This window comes from Podarcis liolepis, assembly GCF_965112155.1.
Source record: "Podarcis liolepis genome assembly, chromosome: 4".
Lineage (NCBI taxonomy): Eukaryota > Metazoa > Chordata > Lepidosauria > Squamata > Lacertidae > Podarcis > Podarcis liolepis.
In genome coordinates this window covers 55,090,374-55,110,835 of record NC_139558.1, presented here as the reverse complement: position 1 = coordinate 55,110,835, position 20,462 = coordinate 55,090,374, and the positions used below count along the sequence as shown (strand labels likewise).

General features: G+C 38.5%; 1 protein-coding gene and 2 long non-coding RNA genes across 35 annotated transcripts in view; 1 reads left to right on the top strand and 2 right to left on the bottom strand.

Moving 5' to 3' along the window:
- The first annotated feature begins 58 nt into the window (after positions 1–58).
- The window catches only part of LOC310705645, a 32,209-nt gene continuing 11,805 nt past the window's right edge, over positions 59–20,462 (top strand). The window contains exons 1-2 of the long non-coding RNA XR_014525421.1: positions 59–82; positions 368–403. This is a non-coding gene — a long non-coding RNA (uncharacterized lncRNA). The remainder of the gene's footprint in view (positions 83–367; positions 404–20,462) is intronic.
- SYNJ1 (synaptojanin 1) overlaps positions 1,866–20,462 on the bottom strand; it is a 51,554-nt gene continuing 32,957 nt past the window's right edge. For 9 of the 33 annotated variants that reach the window (XM_083500280.1, XM_083500302.1, XM_083500291.1 and 6 more), the window contains 16 exons: positions 20,118–20,310; positions 19,229–19,387; positions 18,311–18,467; positions 17,622–17,739; positions 17,306–17,521; positions 16,319–16,397; positions 15,067–15,232; positions 14,642–14,854; positions 13,719–13,856; positions 13,067–13,105; positions 12,248–12,292; positions 11,649–11,684; positions 11,489–11,559; positions 11,000–11,108; positions 9,793–10,013; positions 1,866–4,730 (listed from right to left, as the gene is read on the bottom strand). In XM_083500280.1, coding sequence (XP_083356406.1) covers positions 3,909–4,730; positions 9,793–10,013; positions 11,000–11,108; positions 11,489–11,559; positions 11,649–11,684; positions 12,248–12,292; positions 13,067–13,105; positions 13,719–13,856; positions 14,642–14,854; positions 15,067–15,232; positions 16,319–16,397; positions 17,306–17,521; positions 17,622–17,739; positions 18,311–18,467; positions 19,229–19,387; positions 20,118–20,310 — 2,782 coding nt within the window. In that variant the 3' untranslated portion in view covers positions 1,866–3,908. Of the gene's footprint in view, positions 4,731–7,482; positions 7,507–9,792; positions 10,014–10,999; positions 11,109–11,488; positions 11,560–11,648; positions 11,685–12,247; positions 12,293–13,066; positions 13,106–13,718; positions 13,857–14,641; positions 14,855–15,066; positions 15,233–16,318; positions 16,398–17,305; positions 17,522–17,621; positions 17,740–18,310; positions 18,468–19,228; positions 19,388–20,117; positions 20,311–20,462 lie in introns of all 33 variants that reach the window. The other 24 variants (XM_083500287.1, XM_083500311.1, XM_083500285.1 and 21 more) reach the window with 6 other exon arrangements.
- On the bottom strand, positions 4,975–7,476 carry LOC310705660. Its single transcript, XR_014525438.1, has 2 exons — positions 7,181–7,476; positions 4,975–7,150 (listed from the first exon to the last, which is right to left on the bottom strand). It is a non-coding gene; the product is annotated as an uncharacterized lncRNA (long non-coding RNA).

The window sequence follows — 20,462 nt, the reverse complement described above, 5'->3', positions numbered from 1 at the left end:
GCTGAGCAGCACTTGGCCCGGGGGAAGTGTGGCCAGCTCCGCCCGAAGGGGAAGACCCGGCCGCGGAGCGAGGACGATGAGCGTACCTGTGCGTGGCCTCCTGCCACAGGCGGTACTTTTCTAGAAATATATGTATATAATTGTCCAGTAGCAGCTTAGGAGACCAACCAAGTTTGTTCTTGGTATAAGCTGTCGTGTGCTTATTTTTTCAGATCTGAAGAAGTGTGCATGCACACGAAAGCTTATACCAAGACCAAACTTAATTGGTCTCTAAGGTGCTACTGGACAATTTTTATATACTGTACCATATTTCGACTTCGTCATACCAACATGGCTACCTACCTGAATCTTTTCTAGAAAGGCAAAGATATTGATGCTCATTTGCCAAAATGGGGAGAAGCAGGTAGGTGTGTGAAAATGAACAACAGTGCGGCTGGGTTGGGGGGGAGGAGAGAAAAGGATCCATGGGCATTTCACGTGCGCAGGGTGGTGGTGATCAACACCAACAACTGGGGGACACTGGCCTGCAAGCGCTCCAATTGGAGAACAGCCTTTACCAAAGGTGTCATGGGCTTTGGAAACTCTTGAACTCAGTACGCAAGGGAGAAATGTGCTAAGAGGAAGGCACACTTGGCAAACCCTCACCGTGATCAACTCCTGCCTGGAAACCAATGTCCCCACTGTGGAAGGATATGTGGATCCAGAATTGGCCTCCACAGTCACTTATGGACACACTGTTAAAACTGTGTTCATGAAGACAATCTTATGCGGCTACGAGTGATGGCCAAAGAAGAAAAAGATAGATGATCAACCAACTCTGGAAAGGGTTGTGCATTCTGGCATAAGGGACAAGGTGTGCTGCCTGGGAGAGCTATTAACTTTTCTCTCAGGAAGCCTAGGAGGCATGTTTGTGTTGACGCCCACCCCTTCCTGGCCAGAGGCAGCCTAGCCAACATTATCTACGCTCTGGTGTCTTTTGAGGTTGGTAGTGCATGTTGTTGCATGGGGCTTCCCTTGAAGACAGTTCAGGAAATGCAGCTGCTCCAGAACACTGCAGTTGAGTTGCTTTACTTGCCAACAGGAATCACGGAAGAGATCTTACCCTTGCCTGTATTGAAACAACCACAGTGGCTCCCAGTGGGTTTCCAAGCTCCATTCACAGGGCTGGTCTTAATCCATATACAGTTTAAGACTGACCCAGGTAGCTGTTGGGCTGCCAGCTGCCATACCTAGGCCTCTGTCCAACAGTCCAAAGATGTGTGAATTGAGTAAGAATACCTCATGACAACGGGATGCGGGTGGTGCTGTGGGTTAAACCACAGAGCCTAGGGCTTGCTGATCAGAAGGTTGGCAGTTCGAATCCCCGCAACGCGGTGAGCTCCCGTTGCTTGGTCCCTGCTCCTGCCAACCTAGCAGTTCGAAAGCACATCAAAGTGCAAGTAGATAAATAGGTACCGCTCCAGCGGGAAGGTAATCGGAGTTTCCGTGCGCTGCTCTGGTTCGGCAGAAGCGGCTTAGTCATGCTGGCCACATGACCTGGAAGCTGTACACCGGCTCCCTTGGTCAATAAAGCGAGATGAGCACCGCAACCCCAGAGTTGGCTACGACTGGACCTAATGGTCAGGGGTCCTTTTACCTTTACCTCATGACAATAAAAGGCTTCCCTCTCTCACCGGCACCTCTGTTATTTGCTCTGCAACTGAGCATAGTGCAGTGACCCTAGATGTGAGTATCTGAATTAAAAAAAAACCCAACCAACTAAGGTTTTCTTTGCAAGAGAAATCTATGTCCATTCCTAAAGGGGCAAGAATGTCAGGCCACAAGAGAAAACCAAATCTTGACACAGTCAATGAATGGATATTATATTCTGAAAGATTGATATATTTATTTAATTAATGCAACACCACATTTCACAGGATATGTATGGAATATTGTAGACCACTGAGTTAATACTGTCATTTTGCATTGGATATAGTCAAATATTGTGTACCACAAGCAATAATTTGTTACACATTAACAAAGCAACTTGCCACAGGGAACACACTCCATGAAAGATATAGCTTTTTTTTTTTACATAGTTTGTAAATTTGACGCCACTAGTAAATTACTTTTAGCAATATATTATAATTGTTAACTATTTATCCTATACTTGTAGATACTTTGTTGCAATTTTGGTGGTACTTTGCTGCCAGATTCTGTAATCTATTGAAGGTGTATGGGGGCTTGTATTTTAAATATGTTATAGAAAAACTGTAATAATTGAAAATAAAAATCTAAACAAGGTCTACATATCACTGAACTGTAATTTGCACTAACTTTCCAGAACACAGTTGCTTTGCTAACATAAAATTATTCCAAAGCACTATCACACAGATGTTAATAATCAGAGTTTTAACGAGTTAAATCACATACTGAAGCACAAAGGTTATAGTACCACTGATGTTTTAAGATGTACAAGTACTTTTAAATGAACTTCACTGTAAAAGCACAATACAGAAGTCACTGTATTTACGTATCTATCCAACTGTAGATCATGGTTATGCACTGCAAGCTGGGATGATTTATAGAAATATGATGGGATAGTAGTAAATAATTTAGAAATGTAATTTTATTTTTGCTGCTCCATGGAAAGCTGTGCTTCACTTAGATGCTACCAAAAGGCAGAGACTTTGCTAACAGAGTCAACAGAAGAACAGACATGTTTGGCGAGGCCCTTCTCAAAAAAGATTTTTCACAAGCTTTTAAAAAAGCAATCAATATAAATAGCTGTGACAATATGTATAAGAGAATCTATAGCTTGCCTAATGACGTATCATTGAAAACACTAGTGTTTCCGTCATGACACCAAAATACTACAAATGACATTTGTTGCAAAAACCATGGGGGACAGGACCATTTGCAAGTTTACAAAGCATTGTGCAAACAGGAACAGATTTAGCCTCCATAAACATCACATGTGGCATTGACAGCTTCTGTCTGTGGGGAGAACGGTGATGCATCTAAAAAGCTTTACAGAACAGTACAAAAACTATCTGTTGAAGCCCAATTTAAGACACAAGCACTCCTATACATAATAAGGGAGGATGCAAACAAAACTGAAATGCATGGACCACATAGCAGATTACTCAGATTTTTGTATCAAAACTGACTACATTGTATTGAGTCATGAAATTTTGCTCTTCAAGTTAATAACAAAGATTCATATTTTTCTGAAATGAAAGTTCCTTAATAGTAGTATCCAAAGCAAAAGTTGAATAACTGGATTATAAGTGACCACAATATTTCCCATGTGTGCAAAACAATAGTACATATGCAGTTGCAGGTAAAATATATTACTATATGCTGTGTACTTTTAAAAAAATCTTTCGACTCTTTGTGGAATTCACCATTACAAATCTTCATAAACCTCTGGTATATAACATTTCCCCAACATTTCCCTTAAACAGTCATTAATTAAACTTTGGCAGTTCTTTGGTAAATACTTATAAATATACCAGTTTTCGGCTACTGGAAGTGACTCTAAGTTCTACCAGTCAGGAGGGTATTTAAAATAGTATTTAAAATATTTTGTAATAAATAAATTTATGTGCACTAAAAGGATAAAACGGTGCTCATGTGTTGTATTTAAATTAATTGGTGGGAACTTCTAATTTTGAGCTTGAGTCCTGTGGATTAAAATGGGATTTAAATATGCATAAATTTCCCTGCATTGTGCCCTATTAGTAGTGGCATAATAAAATCACATGTGGAATTAGCTTTGTGAAATACCATATATACACATACACCTTTAAATTTTGTACATAGTGACATATTTAAAGTTCAGTGCATCTGACAAAACTATTGCACACAGAATTACATCAATGCCCAATTCTAGGAGATAATACTCTTAGCAAACAAGTTTAAAGAATTTATCTTTCAGTAAAATCTTGTGTTGATAAAACCTTAGGTACCTGGGAAGGGCGTGCAGTTGATTTAGTGCTATTGGACCTGGGCGGTACAGGAGGTGCAGGTGGGGGTCTTGCTGGCAAAGGACAGAAAGAATCAGAGCTTCTGTTCCAGTCATTGTAAATGGCAGAACCTGAGCCAAATATATTTTGTTCAGTGCCCAGGGAACTTGGAAAAGAAGTTGCTTTCATGGAACTTGCTCTTCTTAACTCAGTGTGATTGTCCGGTGACTTTAACTTCATCACACAACCCTCTTCATCAAATGTTACCCATCCTCTTGGTTTTACACTGTTCACTATAGATGATGTGTTTTGCAAACTGAAATTGTCTTCAAATGCATTAACATAAAACGAAGCCTTGCTTTTATGAAGAGGTGGAAAAGGATAAGCAGCAGGTCCTTCTGTTGAACAATGTGAAGTAGCTCCAGATTCTTGGGTTTCTGTTCTAAATGGATTTCCAGCAGTAACAGTTTCTTCGGTGAATGGATTTGTGCTGTTTAGTCTGGGAGCAAATGGATTTGGAGAATTGCACATACGTTCTTCATGTTTACTATATGTTGGAATAAGTGGCATTGCTGGCATGCAATTTATGTTACTTAAAGTATTAAAATTGTCTGTTGCAGAAGGCAACTTTGTCAGCTTCTTTTGGTTTAAAGGTACAACCGGTGACATTCGGACTGATGACTGAATCTTGGATGCAGAAAGCAGCTGAAAGGACAGATCTTCAAAAGGATCATTGTTTAGCTGTGTTTCAAGCTGAATGGCATGAACTCCATTTGCTCTAATCTGAAAAGTAAATAAAGTGCTCAAACATGTCACTTGGCTGTGAAACAGCATTTCTTCATTGTCCATGGCATAAACAGTGGATCTTGCATTTCCTAATTTACTTTATGCTTGCTTTCTTATTTTAAAAGTCCTGTTTGATTTATTTTATAATCAAAATATTTTTTAAAACCCCCACTGCCCTTTCATTGGCAAAACAGACACGTGTAGACCTACAATGCATTTTATTTATCCCCCTATTAACTGATAAAATTGTAATGTTTCAGATTTCTGAACACAAAAGAACAGTACATCTCTACTGGAAAAAACCATTATGCTTTATTACTTGAAGAACTAAAGTAGTATATAAATAATTAAATGTAGTCACTTCCACATGCAGAAATGGATGATGTTATTATGAAGTTTTATCACAATGAAAATGTTAGTAACATTCTATGTTTTAAAATGGCACTAGTGTCTTTAAATACTATAAATTGTTGTGTGTTTTTTTACTGGGCCAAAATAGAAAGATTTGGGGAGAAATTCAACATTGCGCTAAGGCAATCATTCGGTCAGGGCAAGTATTTTGCCTTGGCAGACTCAATGACCCCTCCTTCTCCTTCCCCTGTGTGCTATTCTGGGGATTCTCTTGATACCCCCCCCCAAGCCAAAAGGGGAGCATGGCAGGAGGAAAGCCCCATTACACAAGAAAGTCCATGCACAGGGTTTCTGCTGGCAGGTCTCATTAGTTGAATCCTGCCCTTCATTGAACTTCCAGATAAATTTTAATCATTTGGAAATATTCCTGCACAAGACAGAGGTGTTTTTATTATCCCAGGCATTTGGACAGTGCTAATGGCCTAGCATTTGGTCATTTATTTTTGGCAGTTCTTCCTTATGTGGGTGTTGTGGTTATTTTATGTAATCGGGTAATTTTTAGAGATGAACACTTAGTATGTTTGTTTTGTTTTAATGAATTTTTATTGCATATTGTCCATGTAAATTGGTTCAAAACTCATTTGCCAGAGTGGACTGGAGGACATTCAGTGAATAAATTGACTTCTCCCACTGAACTGGATGGGCAGGGCCTTTCAAGTCTTTTTCCTCCTCTGAAAGGGAGAGAAGCCTTCCAGTTCTGCCCTGCCTCTGTTCAGGACAATCCAGTCAGATGGGCAGGGTACACATAATAAATTTGTTGTTGTTAGGATGGATGGGTCTTTTTCTCCTCTGGGAAGAATCTCAGTATTTTAGCTAATATGCACTCAATGTCTTCCAGTTGACTCTTCACCAGAAATTCCTAAGACTAATATCTGGTTATTTGTGGGAAATGATACATAAACTTAATAAATCCAATCAAAAGTATTTCTCACCATTTTAAACTGAAATAGAACTTATCAAGAATGGAGACAAAAGAACAGGCCTCAGTCCTAATAGAGAGACTTGAGGATGTCCCCTCACACACACACCCAAGTTAATATTACGACATGACATGCACCTGAGGGGTTTGGCAAGTTCAGTACCCAACCCAGAATGCTGCCATGTTGAATCAATTTCCACCAGCCTGGCTCCCTCACCCAGCATAGGGATGAAAAGAAGGCTTCCCAACTGCAGGGGGTACCCTTATACATAGAATCAAAATTCTCCTCATATTTAAGACACATTATTCATTTTTCATTTCTTCCAGTAATTAAGACCATAATCCTAAACACACCTAAGAGTAAGCTCCAATGAACTGACTTCTGAGTGACTATGCCTATTCTAGTGTAAGAGTAAATTTCCATGTTTTTACATATATTAGACATACGCCAATCCTATATCGTTTTATATTCAACAATTCTAAACACAAAGTTTTAAATCTGAAGATCCATTTTATACTTACCTAAACAGCCTGCTTAAAATAATAATAAATCAATTTTGCCAATGTCCAAGTATAACCATGTTTAACTACAGAATAAATGTAAATCAAATGCAATTTTGCATATGGTACATGGCATGCTATGTTTATGGTGTAATTTAAAAATACCAAGACCCAAAAGAGCAGCACCACTGCTTTGTAGGTTTTAATTGAATGTGCTTCGTAAGTTGCATTGATCTCAGAAGCAAACCGATTTAAAATTAGCTTCATATTAAAACTAGAAATAGATATATTTTATTCTAAAAGGGCAGCTTTCTTTTCACGAACTTTTGAGTGTGAGAGAGATGAAATCAATGTTACACCTTTTGCCGCAATATTCATTTTGTTTCATAAAGTAGTCTTGTTATCAGGGTTGAGTAGTGTTTAAAAGTTTCAGAAAATGGGACCAAATTAAGTACTTCCCATAGCAGTGGTTCTCAAAGTGTGAGGCAGACCTCTTGGTGAGGTGCAAGTGAGGTTTCCAACTTCATCATAAGGCAATGTTTGTGGATTTTTAGGTATTTTGTGTCCTGTATTTGGACCCTCCCCTCTGATTTCTGAAAGCTGGCAACAATCAGACATTTATTTTAAAAACTTCTTTATGCTGTTTTCTTCATTTAAGGAGAGGCTTACTTGGCACAGTTTGAGAACCCTTACTCTACAGGGCCATAGCATACAAAGCTAAATAAGGTGCTTTATGTCAATAATATGCTACAGAAAGCAAGAATGAAACTATGGCATGTCTGCCTATATATGCAGGCAGGTGATTTCAATGCAAGTACAGATGTATGAAGCAAAATTGTTCATACATCTTTTTTGCTACAACTCATGGAGAACAAATAATGGATGGAAATAACAAAAGACTAGTAAAGAGTCAGGTACCTTTTACCCTGATGGTTGATCCTGCTTGTGAGAAAGAGACAGACATCAAAGGGAAAATATTAGGAAGAAATCCACGGTAAAATGCTTCAAAAGTGACCCAGCACTATGTCTTTCCAATTATTTGAGTGTTAGATGTTACTTTGATAACACATACATGCAGAAACACTCTACTGTACTAACTGGATTTGCTATGATATAAAAACAGGGACACTAATCTTGTTCAGGCTGAGAGCCGCGTTGACCCACAGTCAACCCTCCGGGGGCTGCTTGTCAAACTGGGGGCAGCCAAAGTGTAAAATGCTTTCCCGTCTGCTATTTTGCATTAATTTTAAAGCATTTGTTATTCATTACTAAATTATTTTTTCATAAAATGGACAACTTTGCGGGATACCCAACAAGCAATTTGCATATTTAAAATATATTGCCTTTGGGCAGTATTCTAGTATCTCATCCCGTCAGCACAAGGATTACTTTCTAGTGCAACAGAACTACACCCTCCCCTGTGTGTGCATTGCCATGCCCTCTCCTAATCTGCTCTAGATGGTTGGGGAACCCCTAGAACAGATTTGGGCAGTTCACAGGGTGAGGAGGTGGAAAGTTCAGCTGCGCAAGGATTTCCTTGTACTGATGGAACTACTTAGTGCTATGTTGAATACAACCCTGAGTGATCAAGTGACTATTCCTATGACTGTGGCGGCTGCATTTTAAACCCGCTCCAGATGACATTTAGTTATGCTGCTATGTGAGAGCGAGATAATCATGTAAGTGACTAGCATTTTCAAAGGACTGCATGGATTGGGTTTTGATTTTACAGATTTAAAAGCAGGCTGAGGACATTAGGCTGTACTGGCTTCAAAGACTCAAAAGCTCTCTTTCTGAAGCAAATCATTACTAAGAGATTGCATTTTGACACATTCTGTTAAACTTTTCTATGTCTGATTGCCAGTGGATAAACTAGTAATACTGTTCTAGCACTGCTTTAAATACCTCTTATATATTCATACCAGGTTATTTAGGGAAAGTGTATAGAGGACTGTGTTTAACTACTTTCTAACTTCACCAAGAAAATGGATGCTCAGTATTAGACATCTTTTCTAATATTTTGCAGGTTTTTTTGACCCAATTTATAAGACTTAGAAGCTGCAAGACTTTTATCAACAGTGGAAAGGATAGTTAAGTCAGTGTGAATACAGGTGTGACCATAATAATATATTTTTTAGTAAGCTAGTCCAGATGAAACTTGGCCATAATACATGCTAAACTCTAACCCAGGGGCAGACAACCTAAGGCCTGGGGGCTGGATGCGGCCCAATCGCCTTTTCAATCCAGCCCACGGACGGTCCAGGAATCAGCGTGTTTTTACATGAGTAGAATGTGTCTTTTTATTTAAAATGCATCTCTGGGTTATTTGTGGGGCAAAGGAATTCGTTCATTTCCCCCCTCCAAAATATAGTCCCGCCCACCACATGGTCTGAGGGATGGTGGACCGGGCCACGGCTGAAAAAGGTTGCTGATCCCTGCCCTATGCCCATGTCTTAAGACATCTGTCTACCACCTAGGCTGAGATATAGCAGCTGCCTACAAGAATAACATCCATCTCAGCCATGAATTATCACTTATGGAGTGGCCTCTCCAGAGGTTTGCCTGGCAGCTACTTTAATGTCTTTTAGACAGTCCCCAACCACAGCTCTGCTAGCTGGAGTGTGTTAGGATGGGGTGGAAGTGCCTCTTTGCCAGCAGAGGTGGGGGTAAATTTGGGCTAGTGGCACCCAGAAACTCTATGGGCCTATGATTAGGGATCTTCCAAGGGCAGGTTTGAGCTGGTCTAGAATCTGCTGGCTCCAAGATTGCTCTGTTCTTCCCAATGGTCCCAGGACCTAAGTGAACTTGTACTGTCTATGCCTTCTAATTATTTGAGCTCTGCAATTTGTTCATTTCTTAGATTATGAGTTTAGATTAGATTATGAGTATTTGTGACTCATCAACCAAAAGCTAGACAAATTTACTATGAGATCGATCTTGCAAGAGCCTTCCAGAACCTGGTGTGCAAGTCTGAGAGCTTAAAAGCTCTTTCTGTGCCAGGAAAAACCTTGTACAAAAAGAGCTTTTAAGCTCTCCACCTTCTGTGTGTTTAATTTATGTGATTTCAACTGGACAGCACATGTAAAATGTGTTTAAGTTGTGAGTCGACTGCACTATATATTTAAATGTAAAAGTTATCAGCATGTGAATGCTGCTGTTGAGTAAGCTTGTTAAAGTAAGTATACTTGTGCACTAAAAAGAAAGTATGAAAAAGAATTGCATACATACTTGTTTCTGTGAAGGGACGGGTTCAGAAGGCAAGCTTTGGGATGATTTGCTACGAGGGGGAGGCTGCGGTGGGGCTTCCAGGTTTTGTGGAGAAGCTGTCTGAGATGTTACTGTCATAGGTACAAGAGGTTCCTGCATCTTTAGGGCAGGGGGCTGCTGAGTGGTGGAATGAACAGGAATGGCAGCCTGTGGCTTAAGTGGTTCAGGAAGCAGAGGAGATCCTGCAAATACACAGAAAGTGTATTTGTAATGGAATTAGATTTTCTCAGTTAACACAAAGTTCTCTTGACAGTGGTCAGTATCTCAACCCTTGGATGACATCCCATAGGAAAAATGATTATCTGTATATATGGAACTGCACATACCAAAACATGTAAGAGTAACCCCAGTTCAGGAAGACTGCCAGGGGCCTGGATTAAAAGAGCTGCTCATTCAAGAACTTACACTAATTTGGATCTTTGCCCCCTTTGAACAGCCAGGCCCTCTGATATCACAATCTGCTTTTGAAATTCACATCAGTTTCAAAAGCAGTTTGTCATGAAGGGAACTGCTCTTTGAGAACATCAGATCTAAAGTCTCATTGGGCTCACAGAACTCATGTCACAGCTATTTAGGTTCTGAGCAGAGATAAAGTCTTCACACATTAAGGAAGTAGGAGGTGCATACATTTGAATACAGCATATATATCTGGTATTTCCCATGAGGTTAAGAACCATTCATGTCTTTGATCACGCACTATGTAGCCATGCCACAGTAGGGGTGAGAACTAGCTGTAATAAACATCTCCAAAGTAGTCAGCAACAAATTTTCCTGAGGTTGCTCATTAATCTAGTTCATTCTGTTTATTTCATTCTATACCTCTGAAATACTTGTGTACCCATGGGTAAAGGATCTGTAATTATTTCCATTCATATGGATAAGCAGATTCTCTTGCAGTATTTTAAAAACAGAAGTACTGCCCAGAAGTGGCTACAAAAATTCTAAAATCTTCTCTGCATAACAGACCTATAGTTTACAAAATTGCTTTAAGTGCATGACTGAGACTTTATTCCATTAGCAACCTTGAACCACCTATGTTATGTGCTGGTAAGAAACAGGACACTGTCACAGAACCAATTCTGGGATAGTGGGAAGAGTAGACTGTAATATATAGGTCTCGCCACTAAACCGCACGATAACAACATTAAAGCAAAAACAAACAATTTACCTCTTGGTGATTCTGCTGGCTTGGGTTGGACTTCAGGTGTTTGTCTCCCCACAGGGGGACGGGCGTGGCTTAGTGGTGCACTAATGACTCCAGCTCGGGGTGGAATAGTCTGAAATGCATTAGGTGCAGAGATTCAATATGGTTACAATTTGGAAACCCTAACAATTGTCTGTGAATGGAAGTTCAGTTCACTTCAGATTGCAATGATTGTGCAATCAAGGTCAAATATTTTAATAGCTTAATATTTAGGGAAATGGGAAAAGCTAAATCCTGAAATCTTAGTGCTGGGATTCAAATTAAATAGCACAGATCCTAGAAGTCTTATATGGAAAATAAGGATTCCTTGGCTAGTATCACTAAATACAAACAATTATTTCAAAAGATTGTGCAATAAAGTTTCATCACATTCTCTTCTACAAACTTTGAAGTTAATAAACCCAAACACCGTATCACAATATCACAACCACATCACAAGCTCTGACTGCCTACCGGTCTACATGTACTGTATCCAGAAGTTCCTATGCCTGTAGGTCCAGCTGGAGATGGTGAATGACTCTGAGCTGCAGAAACAGAAAGAAGTCACTAATTTAGAATATATTTCAAAATCCAGATTCTCTGTAATTAAGTATTTAACCTCAATATATAGTACCTATGTCTCTTCTTAGTGGCCCAGGGCTTTTTTGAGCTTTGACATAAGAACAAAAATAAATAAATCAGTTTATACTAGTGAATATTTAGGTTTACATATACATGATTTTATATTTAGATGAGAAAGTTGCAGACATCCTAATTCAAATGTGTATATTACTGTATCTATCTGTATTTTTAACATTATGTTTTGATAGTCTCTAATGGCATAATGGCTCCAAATTAGGCTGAATATCTCCAGTGCTTATAAGGAGACTAATCTGACAGTTCAATGCTTAATTTAAACCATAGTTTTGTGGTTTTCACTTTCTCAACAAAAACTAGTACATTTCCAGAAGAAACATGCCTAAAGCATATTCACATTTGCCTGACTATTGACTCAATAGAAAGGTTTTGTTCTCACACAATTTAGCACTTGCAATTTAGCACTTTCTTTAAAAAACAAAAACAAATTTGACGTCATTTGTCATGACTGAATTATTATCTCAATAAGTTACCACTGAAAATTATAAAGCACAAATAGGAACTCTCAGGCAAGAAAGTTAGGACAGCTGTGCATGAATATTTGCATATACAGTTGACAGGAGGAAAATTCATTACCTTCTTCTCTCCTGGCTACACCAGGACTGGGAGGAGCACCAAGACCTTATCAGAGAAAAGCAGAAAAGCAGTATATCGGCCATGCAGCAGGGCAAGGAAATGTAAGAAAAAACAGAATTGCAAGGCTTTTGTTCTGAATAAAGTGATCAACTCAAACAGTATATTGCTGCGATTTGAGGGGAAAATAAGCAAGCATGAAGTTCACATTTAGAAAGATGAAAGAACTTTCATTTTATTTTTCACTGATAGGATCATATTTAAATCATAAACAAGATAAAAATACAGGTTTAAGAACTTGTGTTTCTTTGTCGGGACCCTGTGAACTAAATTTCAGTATGTCTTTCCCTACTTTCCACAGGGATGTGAACCTGGCACCATATGTTACTAGGCACCAGGCAAAAACTATTTTTTTCACCCAGGCTTTTGGAACAAACCAGTGTACCTCCTCCTGTCCTCCACACATAATCTCAGTTACAGGTTTGTTCACGTTTGCAATTCATATTTAATCAGGCATATTACTATGGTTTTAGCACGATCTTTAACATTTCAAAGCCACAGGTAACTTTACTACTGTTAGGAAAATAAAAGCATTCTAAAACTAAAACTGTGTCATAAAGCCTTTGTTAAAAACAAAGAATGATATCTAACTCACTCTTACTCAGAGTAGCCCCGTTTCAAGTCCAATGATTTAAATGGAGCTTCTGTGAATATGAATGACTAAGACTGGATATCAACAAAAGTGTTTAGAAAGAAATGTATTATAAATTAACACAAAATATTTTGCCCACTATTTAAGTCATATTTGAACACAAACATTACCTCCAAATTCTTTTCTAGCAGGGGCAGGACTTTTACCTCCTTAAGAGTAAGAAGTAGATGCAGCAATAAATAAAAAGTATGAATTGAAAGAGAAGCATGAGACAAAGGAAATCAATAATCAGGAACAATAAATGCACTGTTTGTAATTATATAGTCTTCGAGACCTTCATACTCAAACTTATAGACAGAAAGCTAGAAAAGCACCAATAGATAGGGTAGCAGTGGCTGTATTCAGCAGGCTAAAGCATAGATTAACATGATAAGAACAACTGTAGATGAGCCTTGGAGTCATGCACTCCCCCCTCCCTTCCTCCAGTGTGGTGACAAGGAAAGAAACAGTTTGGAAGTTTTTGCTTCTGTTTTTCCTTAAGTGCAGGTTATTGTGTCATCCAAACTGGCAAAGCTGTGGTTAATGGTAACTGGTTTGTTTGAAACCATGGGTTATAAATTATTTCAAACAAACCATAGTTACCATTAACCATGGTTTTGTCAGTTCAGAAGGCACAGCAAACTGTGGTTATGTACAAACAGAAAACAAAGCTCTCAAAACCCTCTACATAGTCACAACAAAGCTATTCTTAATTTAAGCTAATTTACCACCAACAACAGAAGAACTTTCTTCAGGTATTATTTCCACATTTTACCGGCTTACCTGCTGGTGGAGGTGGTCTCTGTGGTGGAGCAGGGCGAGCAGGAGGTGCTCCAGGGCGAGGTGGAGGCAGGCGTTTGGGTTCCAAACTTTGGGTAGACTCTTTTTGTTGGGCAATTGATTGAAAATCTATTGGAGAACCTGGCAACAGTAATTTATATACAGAGGTATTAAAAAAAATAAAACATTCTTACGCCTAGCTATATAACAACTATTTTTTCAAATTACATTATTTGTGTAGGTCAGCACACAAATCCTGTTATCTCTCTCTGGAAAGCAAGTATCATCTTCTCAAGCAAGTACTGTATAAAGTTACAGATAGGTAGCAGTGTTGGTCTGCCATAGTCAAAATAAAAAAATTCCTTCCAGTAGCACCTTAAAGACTAAGTTAGTTCTTGGTATGAGCTTTCGTGTGCATGCACACTTCTTCAGATACACTGAAACAGAAGTTGCCATATCCTTCTATATAGTGAGAAGGTGGGGAGGGGTATTACTCAGAAGGGTGGTGGGAATGGGAGAATGCCAATCTCCCATTCTTTTATTTTTTTATTTTTTTATTTTTACTGTATAAAGCTCACACTTCCTTGTATGTAAAACTTGTTTTCATTAGTACTGTTAATACCTGTAGTATTTAATATAAATTGCTAAAAAGCATTTCCTTGATGTTTGCAAACTCTGTATGACTGTACATGTAATATGGAATATTAAATCATTGTATTAGTGTTGTTTATTTCAGCCAAAAATAATCTCCCAGAGCAGGTTACCACAGCAATAAAATGGTTATTGCCCTCAGGCTCACAAAGTTCTTGAAGACCTTTGTTTCAACAATCTTGGGTACTTTGTATTTGATGTATACATGCATCTAATGGAATGTACAAATAAGTACATGCACATATGGATAGGATATTGGTAAGATGTGGCAATACCTTGAGATGATGTAGGTGGTCCAGGAGTCTTGTTAGGTGCTCTGCTTGGTCTTGATGGAAGAGCTGGAGGTGGGCCATCTGAGAATGTAGGCGACTGACAAGGGCTTGAACGAGGGGAAGAGGCAGGTGAGGCTCCAAGACCAGAACCTCCTGCTAGCTGTAGATGCTGTGGAAGAATTTCTTCTACTTCAGCACTATAATCATCAACATCACCTTGAAATGAAGTAAAATATTATTAAGTAAACAGAACTACAAATCTGTCAAGTTGTACCGCAATTAATATAGCAAATAGGGCATTAAAAAAAAATCTACTAGAGCTGCTACCACTTTCCTACAAAATATCAATAATCAAACTTTTATAATGTAAGATTATGCATAATGGATGAAACCTAGTTAGTATAGATTTAAGTTTGAGTTCGACAAACCTTCCATATCATCATAGTCTGCTGAAACCTCCACATCTTCACAAAGCAAAGTGGAACTTGTTGATGAAGGCAAGGCAATATTCACTCTCTCCAGACTCATCTCTTCTTCCAAGCTCTTAATCCAATCTGGGTTTTTCAAATTAATATTGATTGTCCTCCCAAGCAGCTGAATTTCAAACAAATCAGAGAATAATTCATATAATTACTGATTATGGTTTGTGCAACTACTTTAAAAAACTACAAATATAAGTCATAATTCTAATTCTAACAGTGAAAACAGAAGTAAGTTTCTTCCTCATGATATAATGGGAGGCTGAATTTGCTCAACCTAAAACTCATCCACAGGTTAAGTTTTTGCATTAAATAATTAACAATAGAACAGCCCTGTGAGAATGTGTTGAATGTTAAGAGGCATATAGTTAAGAAAAAATATTATAAACTCATCTTGTTTCTGAAAAGTTTTGCATTGACTGCCAAAGATGTAACTTGCTTGACAGCAACTTTTTATGGAGGACATATAACATGCTGCTGCTCAAGCATACCTATGTAAAAAAACATGTTTTTCAATCCTCTGTTGACAGCTCTCACTTCAATCCAGGGTGAGAAAAAAAATCTGTGGTCTAAAGGATCAGGAAGTTGGTCAGACAATGAGTCAAGTAATTTAATCTATGGCTGACAGCAGTTGAACCATAGTGTGTCCATTAAAAACAGGTATCAGTTGGAAAAACACACACAAAAGGAAATTGGAGAAAGATGGGAGGGAATTAGCCTGGCTGACCTGTTGGAGGTGAGCATTAGGAGGGAGGGGAGTCATGAAGGTACAAACATTCTCCTCCATGCAAACTATATTTTCCCACTTCAGCTATCTAGAAATAAAACACTGTGTTTCAAAGCTGAAAGTCCTGAACTTGAGGCTTCTAGCACTATGTAACACATAGTGTTACATAGTGGGTGGGGAAGAAAATGATTGTCCTCTGCTAGCCCCACAAAGCACTACAAATGCTTTTGCTTCAGGTTGCCTGATTATTATTTTTTAACAAATATATATTAGCCAGTTTACTGATTATTTGTATTGTTTTAATGATATTTTATGTTTCAGCATTGTACACCACCCTAATATTTTATGATATGGTGATACAGAATTCCTTTTATAAATATATATATATGTAGAGAGAGGGGGGGAATAAGTAAAAGATGCCAATATGCATAAAACACTGCAACTTAGCTGGCGACAAATAAAAATGCTTATTACCTCAATGCCATTCATGTTAAGAACATTTAAAGCAGAGCTCCCTTCCAAGAATGTCACCCACATTTTGTCTTCTACAAATCTGCGAAATATAGCCAATGTTAAAATGACAAATCATAAAGCAAACATTTATACTCTTGTCACTGAGCTTCCCTCCAAGTTTCTATTGTGGTCTCAAAGACCAAGATTGGTAAGAGCTGATTATCTAGTACAGGGTGCCTTTGCAGGACTGTTCACCATACCCTACTGACATGCACAAAACTGCATCATGGTCCTGTGTGTCTTGGGCTAAGAAGTTTTCTAATAATCCAAAGCTCAAGTTCATGTATCCTGATACAATCAGGGTAACATTTTGCTGTTCTTGAAGGTCCTAACCCTCCAACTAGCACCAAAAAACCCCCATCCAGAGTCAAGTAACCCTTTATTCAAAAAGTCACCATTGCCTTCCCCTTTGGTTCACTTACAAATCCTCCTTACATTAACCATGCTGTTTCTGTCCCCTCCACTCCAAGACTACAACTGTTCTTGGGATGTCTGAATGGAACATTATTCACTTGTCATGAATGCTCCTTTTGGTTTGGGTGCAGGAGGCATCCAGGATGGCTTAACACCTGGTATTCCCCAGGACAGGCAAGGATCATGTTACCCAACTTTGTAGACTAGGCCTCATTCAGAGGCTCCTCCTCAGTTCTGGCCAGTGGCCAAGCTGAAGAATAGAGTACACCTAAGAGTCTGACCTTATGAGAAGGCAAAAAGGGAAAGTAGTATCCGCTAGCACATGTTGGAGCACAGTTGGGCTATGGCCAAAATGAGTACCAGAGTCAGTCACTAGGTTAGGTGAGGACTGAATGCCTCCTAGAAACACCAGAAGGAGCTTGCATTGCAAGTGACCAACATTCTCTTCCCTGTTTGTTGTGAAGGAGACAATGAAGATGGGGCATGCCCAAGCTGTCCTCTACAAAAATGTCATTGAAACGAAGTTGCTCTAACCTTATGAGTATAACTTCACCATAAGTTGCAAACTTTTGAAGAAGTTCATCAATCAAGCCATCATCAAAATAGTTCTCTTCTGTTGAAGACCCTTTGATAGAGACCATTATAGTACCATCAGGTGGTCCCTGCACTGCAATCACTTCCTTGTAAATTTTGTGTCGTTCCTCTGCATCAACTTCAAAGATATCTATATCAATCAACCCAACAACAGGCCTGCAAAAACATAAATAAAGGATGCACATCAATGGCTGAGGAGCATCAAAAAATAGATTTTTAAAATATTAGAAGGTATTACAAAAGGCCAACTTCAAACCTATGATCTGATGTTTTCAGCTCTGCCCTTCCATAATACAACAAAGTTCCAGGACTCCATGTGTAAATATGTTTACTTTCATCGTGAAAACTGGAATTAAGAAGATCCATGTCTTCCGCTACAAAAGTCATATGAGAAATTATATGAATATGCTATAATAGTCAGAATATAAACAAACAAAGGGGGGAAGAAGCCTGTGAGAAGAGGAGATTTATATTTCATTTTATATTCAAATAAAGGACACCTCTTCAAATGAGAAGAAAATCTGTATGTTTCCCTTAACTGCTTGCTGGGAGAATACTGGGCCTTTGTTTTTGCTTCTTTAAGAAAGACTGCACAAGTCTACACATGGGCTGCAGCAAGTGTGAAGAGTGAATATATGAAAAGTGAATAATTTGTACTTCAGACTTGGCATTTATATAGCTCGTTTCAAGTGTTCAAAGTACTTTATATACCTTTCATTAATTTGGGCAAGCATATCCATGTACAAAAGGGTGAAATGGCCATGAATTCTGCAGAAAATCAGTATTTTGTGAATGGCTAGCTACTATAGCCCATATCCTAATAAATGAACAACTTAATTATTTCGGTATTAAATAAAAACTTGAATGTTTAAAAATCATACTACTGTCCTATCAAAAGTTGTTTTATCACTTTGCACTGGTTAATATTCAATACTATTATCTGACCTGATCGGTCAAAAGGCCATTTTCTTCTCCTCCACAGTACACGATCTGTCCAGGCTGGTGTACGGCACTTTTCACTGGTATCATAGTCATCCGAAAATAAGTCATATTTGTATGTAGGAGCAAAGGCTATTTTTCCCTCTATAAAGCCTCTAAATATCTGTAGGAAATTGAATAAAACTTTAGCTGATATACAGCTTGTAAGGAACACATATGGTAAGTCTGCAGCAACTTTATAATATGGCCCCAACAGCTAAAGCTTCTAACAAGTCAGTCAAAAGACCACACACAGAGAACACATTACAGCAGAACAATATGATGGCTATATAGATCCACTACAATTGATCTCAGCTTTCCTGGTGAAATATACTCTAGTCCATTTTTACAACATGGACCCCCAATATTGTGACTAATCCAGAAGCAAACCAGTGCTACAAAATGTTGTGTAACTAGGGAGACTGCAACCTATGAATTAAAGCTGTTCCTACAAACTTCATCTTCTCTAGGATACACAGCCCTAGCTCTGAATGAACTGTCTGGGCTGTACCTGATTGGGACTTACAAGACAATGTTTTTCCCTACAAAAAAAAAAAAAAAAAAATCCCTCCAAAGAACAAGCATGGCAGAGAGAAGAGTTGTGACCTAGCCTTTTCAATGATCTGCTACGTGTTCTATGCACATCAGATTACTTGGTGAGAGGATTCTGAACGAAACTAGACATGGCAGGGCAGTCAGATGTGCCACTCTACATACGGAGCAGAGTGGTGGCAGTGATGTGTGAGTGCATGAATGCATTTCAAATAGGTAATGGAAGCTCAACCTGCCTCTAGCCAGGAACCATGCCAAAATGAAGGTTGTCAAGTTCTATATCAGGTTCTACATCAGAACAAACACCTCACTAAAGGAAACCTGAGATGTTACCTGTCCAGCATTTTTCTGATTAACAAGTTGATCGCCTGCAATGAGAGCATCCCAATTTTGTTGCCGAATTAGTTCCTTTACTTCCTCATTAGGAAGATCTATACGGTAATTGAAATCACCACACCAGAATACATAGTCATGGGAAAACAGCATTCTTCCCTGAAAAAGGAAAAAAAAGAACTCCAACTAAATATAATTATGAACCCAAGTGCTACCCCTAGTTTAATAAAATGACACCTGTATTTACAGCTTTAAGAAAATGAAGAAAATCCATATTTTGTCAGTCTTTACCTACAAAGCCATAGTTACTATTGTTATTTACGTTTTAATACCCCCTAAGAACTCATCATAATACCATCATTTCTCCTTAGTATAAACCTTTGAGACAAGCAGGCTGAAAGAGACTGACATGCAGTATAGTCCTGTTACACAGTGCCTTTTATGAAGGTGAGCATTAATAAGAATGTTCATTCTTTAAACTCTAGCAAAGTTATTATGTGATACTCAGACTGCCTCATCAAGTTGTAAGGATGAGTGCAATCATGGGCTGCAAACACACTACACACAAAAATGAGTTAGAAATTTATCAAATTCATGTGAAGAGTTTATACTATAGACTTGCATCTGGAAATTTAAAATGTTATCTCTATCATAATGCTGTCACCATAAAGATGAAGTATATTGTGCTAACGTCATAAAAATGATGAATCTTAACTGTTGATCTCACAGAGGTAACAACATAGAGGTAAAACATAATGGAAATAAATTAAATACAACTATGGAAAAGAAGTGGATAGAGGTACATATTGGGAGTAAGTATGTTTTTAGGTATAGGCTCCCTTCCAACTCTACAATTCTATCTAAAATGACAGACTGAATTATTCCTTACCATTGGGAAGCTCAGTTTTCGACATATTTCCATGAAATCCTCATTTCTCTCTTTCACTTGTGACTGTCCTGCAGCAAAGTGACTGCATACAAAGCAAAGGCTGGAAGTATGAAACAGCATTCGAATTGCTACTGCACCCTTATTACCAGTAGCTCCTCCCATGCCAGTCTTTACAGTATCAACGGCAACATCCCTAAGAATGAAATGTAAAATAAGTTCATTTTAGTTTTCAAAATCTTGGCAAGAGCTTCCACCAGCTTCAATTATATTTAAAACAATTTATTTTTTGAAGATTAAATTATGCTGCTTTGCCTGCACGTGCCTATGTTTGTTATCTGTGGCAGC